Source organism: Penaeus vannamei, unplaced genomic scaffold (assembly GCF_042767895.1).
Source record: "Penaeus vannamei isolate JL-2024 unplaced genomic scaffold, ASM4276789v1 unanchor4961, whole genome shotgun sequence".
NCBI classification, from domain to species: domain Eukaryota; kingdom Metazoa; phylum Arthropoda; class Malacostraca; order Decapoda; family Penaeidae; genus Penaeus; species Penaeus vannamei.
The window spans coordinates 7,501-13,290 of record NW_027217940.1 but is presented as its reverse complement, the minus strand read 5'-3'; the positions used below and the strand labels follow the sequence as shown (position 1 = coordinate 13,290).

At 38.1% G+C, this 5,790-nt stretch overlaps 2 protein-coding genes across 3 annotated transcripts in view; one reads left to right on the top strand and one right to left on the bottom strand.

The window, feature by feature from the left end:
* Window positions 1–489: 489 nt before the first annotated feature.
* On the top strand, window positions 490–2,773 carry LOC113805443 (histone H3.3A). Of its 2 annotated transcripts, none has more exons than XM_027356430.2 (3): window positions 490–639; window positions 1,428–1,719; window positions 1,955–2,773. In XM_027356430.2, the coding sequence occupies exons 2-3, from the start codon at window positions 1,438–1,440 to the stop codon at window positions 2,081–2,083; spliced, it is 411 nt and encodes a 136-aa protein (XP_027212231.1). In that variant the 5' UTR covers window positions 490–639; window positions 1,428–1,437; the 3' UTR covers window positions 2,084–2,773. The 2 variants fall into 2 exon arrangements, with proteins under 2 accessions (XP_027212231.1, XP_027212232.1); XM_027356431.2 differs by lacking the exon at window positions 490–639 and adding an exon at window positions 881–1,012.
* A 2,800-nt stretch (window positions 2,774–5,573) lies between these two features.
* Window positions 5,574–5,790, bottom strand: part of LOC138861368 (uncharacterized) — a gene marked incomplete at its 5' end in the record, with an annotated part of 784 nt that continues 567 nt past the window's right edge. The window contains 1 exon segment of the mRNA XM_070120396.1: window positions 5,574–5,790. This exon segment is cut by the window's right edge and continues 567 nt beyond it.

The window sequence follows — 5,790 nt, the reverse complement described above, 5'->3', positions numbered from 1 at the left end:
AGGATCTCCCGTTTTTAAGTCATTCGGTCACGGCCATGGCGAAAGATCTGGGTTCCCTGCCTCGCTTGACCTTCCTGAGGAACGCCCAAAAGCATTCGTGATTCAGCCCTAAAACGCGCTTTGTGTGCGTTCTATGTAAATGTAGAGTTTCATGGGGAGTTTTGCCTCAAATATTGTAAGAGTTTTTAAGGAGTCCCTTTTGGCCTTTCTTGGCTACAAATTGGGTGACAAGCTGGGGAGAGATGGCGGCCATGGAGTCGACTTGAATTCACGTTCGTGTGATTATCATTTTAAGAGATATTACATTAAATTAAAAATTGTATGAATGATTTTGTCATCGCGCTGTAAGCTTGAGGTGTTACCTCTGCAGATGCGGATCAAGAACTGAGGCCATCCACCAATGAGCGTGCTCGGTTTGTGACCAATCAGCTTTCAGAAACGTTGAGATTCTGGCCAATCGCCGAGGCCGTTATTATAACCAATCGGGTGGAATCTTGACGGTCCCGTTGGCCAATCAGAGCAAAGCGTGGTGTGGTGACGTCACTGGTCATATAAATACTGGGACTTGTGCCGTTTTAACTTTTAGTCGGCATTTCTTGTGAAGACGTGGAGGTAGATACATTACGCTCTTAATTCAAGGTACGAAGTGATAGCACATATATTCTTAAGTCGTGAATTAATTTTAGTGTTAACTGTGAAAAGAAACCTACGATACCTTGCGAAGCTTAGAAATCTATCTGAAAATCAGGAAAGTCACGAGAAAATATGGGTGAAAGTTGGTAGTGCAAGCGTCGGTGTCGGCCATCTTTGTTTACCGCATGAGGCCAAGATGGCGGCCGCGTCGTCCCCCCAACCGTCATCGCGAATTCGAATATTTTCCCGCCCGATGGTCGTGCCGGGGTCGTACCTGCTGCCCCATTCCATACCCGCACGCCCAAGTAGTCACACGTTTCCCTCCAACGCTTGTCTAAATTGCTTTTCTCTTTTGCGCGCCAATCATAGTTTCGGAAAGGTAGGCCTATCGAATGCCAGTCAAGGTTGTCAATTATTTACGAGAGAGATTTGGGAACGTAAAAAAAACTTGGTCGTTAATAGTGGGGCTGGAATTCGGGCCACTTGATTGGTGTTTGTGTAATTCCATTATTGGAGCTAGAACAGTTTTCGTGATACGTAGTTTTAGAACTTTTTAATTGATAGGACGGAAATCGATAGGAAAATGTCGGGAACGGAATTATAATGGGCGACCAGGGAGCTTTGCAGAAACTTGGTGGTAGATGAAACTAGTGATCATGAGTGAAGTAATCATGATTGTTCTATGGTAGTTGTTCATTCTGCAGGATATGATATTCATGTGCTTGTTAGGATACAGTGATTTGTCCTGTTTTTTCCACATTTTTCCTATTGTTAATTATCTTGTAACCCCACAGGTAATCAGCCATGGCCCGTACCAAGCAGACCGCCCGTAAGTCCACCGGAGGCAAGGCTCCGCGTAAGCAGCTGGCCACCAAGGCTGCCCGTAAGTCTGCCCCCTCTACTGGAGGCGTGAAGAAGCCCCATCGTTACAGGCCTGGTACTGTCGCTCTTCGTGAGATCCGTCGTTACCAGAAGTCCACTGAGCTGCTGATCCGCAAGCTGCCCTTCCAGCGTCTGGTTCGTGAGATCGCGCAGGACTTCAAGACTGACCTGCGATTCCAGAGCGCTGCTATTGGTGCCCTGCAGGTGAGGGAAAGGTTTATTGTACTGTGAGTGGGGATGAAGTGGAGGGAGAATGGTCCACATTCATGTTTATTGTGATTTTATAAAATTCCAGTAGGTCGATAGTTTTAGAGATGTGTTAATTACCACTTGCAATGTGAATGTTTGCATGAAGTAGTCCTTGACTGAGGAAAATCTCGGAGGTAGGAAAGGAGTGGATCATCTTGAAATTGCTAATGTAATTATTTTTGCCTTGCAGGAAGCTTCGGAGGCTTACCTTGTTGGTCTGTTTGAGGACACCAACTTGTGCGCTATCCACGCCAAGCGTGTCACCATCATGCCCAAGGATATCCAGCTTGCCCGACGAATCCGTGGCGAGCGTGCTTAAGCGCAACTCTACACTTAAGTGCTCACTCAAGACATAACCTCCTAAGCTACATACTGCCATGGACTAAGTGAATGTTTTAGTTTACGTTTCGGCATGTCATTTCTCCTGAATTGACTTGAAGTGCTGGTGCGTGTTACATGCGGCTAGCACAAGTTTTTTACTGTAAGATATGTAACTTTGAGCAGCTTTTACTGCTCATTAGTGAAGAAATTGTGAGGCAAGAGTTTCTAATTTATTTTGTGTGTACAGCATTGTTCAGAACTGTGTATTCAACCATACGTGAGTTTTGTTGTTTTTTAATGTTTGTGGATTTTTGTGAAAAAATTCTCTGTAAACCAAATAAAAAGTACGAATACGGACTTGGCAAGGGATACACAGCTCTGTTGTAGGTTATGTGATCACAAATAATATTCCAAAGTACAAGAAATCATCAGTTTTTCTGGTCCGGGAGCAAACTGTCATTTGTAATTGTCGTTGATGTCGAGGTCATCTCGTGTTCATGATCTTACGTTAGTTAGTAGTGGGAAAGCCTTTTTATTACCTTTTTTAGTTATAAGTCTTATGATCTGTCTTTCCACGAGGTGTTGCGAGCCTGTGTAAGAAATTACCCCGTGACACTCTATCCTTTTTATTTTGGCATTGGGCCTGCACACTGTAGGTAAACACCAAAAATAAACTTCTAACATTTAACTATTGACTGTTATTTTAACCCTATGAACTGTAAACAGGCTATTTATTGTCCAATGTAATGTTTACTTTGTTCCAATGTATCAGTTTGTCTTTGGAAGTTGTATTCATGTTCTGTTTCTAGTCTCATGGTTGTTGAGCTTTGTTTATAATTTGATGTAATCTATTCATGTAATGTATTTACATGTACGATTTGAATTTAATTACCTTTTCTCCCTTTGGGGTTTAGAGGAAATGTGTATGTAATGAGATGTTGCTAATAAAAGAGATTTTTACAGCCATGTGACAGTTTGAATATGAAGACAAGTTATTGATGTTAGATCTTTTAGTCACCCAAACATTAAAACCTAGAAAGATTGCAAGACCAGTATTTTCTGAAGCTGTTTTATATATGAAAAGGCTAATTGTTTCATCTGTTTGAGTACAAGTTACTTTTAAAGTAATGTTTATTTTATTACTACCACATTTTGACTCAAGCTATAAAGGAAAGTTTAGAAACTTAACATCGTAATAAGTTGCACCACCTTTCATCTTCAGAAATTTTAATTACTGGTAAAAGTTGCACCAGCTTTCATCATTTGAAAAGGGTGAAATTGAAGAAAAGCTTATTAAGCAATATCAATATATCTTAAATATTCATTACTATGGAAGAATTTAGGTCATTACTAATATGTAAGGGACTGACATACAAATATAAGTGCCATAAAAGTCATCAGGTCTTGTTATTTAATATTCAACATTTTCACTTCAAAGATGTCATACATGTCCAAATGAGTGACCACTTAAATAATAGAATTAACTTGCTCATTCAAAAGCCAACAAATCTCTAAACTAAGAGGTGTGAGTGGCTTCTTTAATTGATGATGAATCTCCAAAGATCGTATCCGTCTTGCTAGGATATGCATGGCTATGGCCTTGTGTCCTTTCAGGTGAGTAAAAGCTGAAGCAACCTGAATTGCTCAGGCTACCCTTTAGCATCTAATAAGGATGGGTGATTTCAAGTGTACACAATTACATGATTGCCAGAGAAAAAATACTTAATTAGTGATTTTATGGTAACCATTTGATAAATGTTTATTCTTGGAATTTAATAATCAGAAATTTACTCTTGTGAAATACATTTTAAAAATTTATCTGAATGTTTCACCCTCACTATACCAACATCACCACAATAGCCTTTCCATTCCTCCACCACACCCTGCCAATCTTCTGACACACTTCCCTTCACTACACCACACTATCACTACTATTCTTCAACTACATCACTGCCAGTCTTCTATCAGTTTATTATAGCCCTTTCTCCAGCACACAATCCCCCTGCCATTTCATCACCCCATCACTAGTATTCCTCTACAACACCATCACCCTACATTTCCTCCAACACAATCGGGCTACCATTACTCCATCGTGCCATCATTCTGCCATTCCTCTACTACACCATCGCCACGCCTTCCTGCTACTATATCAGTCTTCCATTTATCCATCATACCATCAGCCTGTCATGATATGATTCCCCCGCCCATATCATCCATTCACAAGCCTTCGCCATAGAAAAAAAACAATTAATTATCTTCTTCAACGTAATCAGTAATTGCGATTACCAAAAGTTCTGCCATTGCCCACCACTATTATCAAAGTGCATTATAATCTTTTTGTGCTAATTAAGTTACTGGATGTCTTAAGGTTTGTTAATATGGCAGAATTTATATATTCATTGTAGCCACTGCAGTAATAGAAAGTTATCAAGAAATTATAGAATCTTCTAAGAACAAGGTTAAAGATGTCATGAGGGTATTGAGAAATCACAAAGAATTCAAGACAGAATGTTCATGAATTTTAAGAATCTGTCTTCAGATTTAAAATCCAACACTCATGTTGCAAAAGCTGTTGCAATAAATTTGAGAGGTCATACTGTTAATGTCCTTTGTGCACTAAATTTTATTAAAGCCCTTATACTTGCTATTTCTTTGGTGTGCATTGAAAACCTTGATTTTTTTCATTAATATATAAAATGTTTTTGGGAAAGAAAACATACAATTCCACGGAACAAGATTAATTCATGAGTTCAGGCTATGCACAAAAAAATATTTCTAATTAAAGCAATGAATCATTCAACTAACCTTGTAATGTCCATCATTCAAACCTTTCTCAACATTTGCACAAGAATTGTTTTTTTATGTGGATATATCCTGAAGTTTATGAAGTTTCATAGAAAATTTCTAGCAATATAACACATCTAACCGAACCAAGCTTTCCATTTGTAAGATGAATTCTATAACTAAAGAACATTCAGCTCTTAACATTAAGAGAGTTAATCATTGTATCAGTTTTTTCACAAAATGTTCTATATCATTAATATGTCCATGGTACATGGTTATTGTTTTCTAACTTCATTATAACAGGATTTAGTGTAAAATATTATTGAGGATTTCTTTAAAATCTCTTAAAATATTTTGATTTCAAAATGCACTGTTCAAGACATTGACATCTTAGGCCAAAATACTGCAGTAACTTGTATTGGACCTTTTTCTTTGACCAACTCTAAAAAACATTTGTAAAGTGACCAATACCACAAGAATTATACTGCACTTTGACATAGCTTTAAATAAATACACCTGTCACCATAATATATACTTTATGGGAAGATATTAAGACATTTATAGCATCATTTAATGTAAAATATATTTCCACTCCATTCAAAGTATTGTTCTTGAAGGGACTTGACACCTTTTCACCTTAATTTCTGCTATTTAATTCCTAATGCTCTCCTGATAATAATGGGTATGTAAAGAAAGATCATAAGTTTCTTTGTGGAGTCTTTATTACAATTTACATTTATCCTGAGTATATATACATTTGTTTACATTTACGCAAAAAGTTTTAGTACACGTAGTATAAAATCACTCAGGTAGAGAAATGTATGCATGTACCTCACACCCTTAAATTTTTTACTCCTGCTTCTTATTTGTCTGCATCTGTCTCCATTCTTGCCTGTCACTTTTTCAAGTGCATTCACAGCA

Bases quoted from the DNA above. Each gene is read 5' to 3' on its own strand.
- LOC113805443 (XM_027356430.2), top strand. From the start codon at position 1,438: ATGGCCCGTACCAAGCAGACCGCCCGTAAGTCCACCGGAGGCAAGGCT. The intron at 1,720-1,954 runs GTGAGGGAAAGG...TTTGCCTTGCAG, and splicing joins CTGCTATTGGTGCCCTGCAG to GAAGCTTCGGAGGCTTACCT.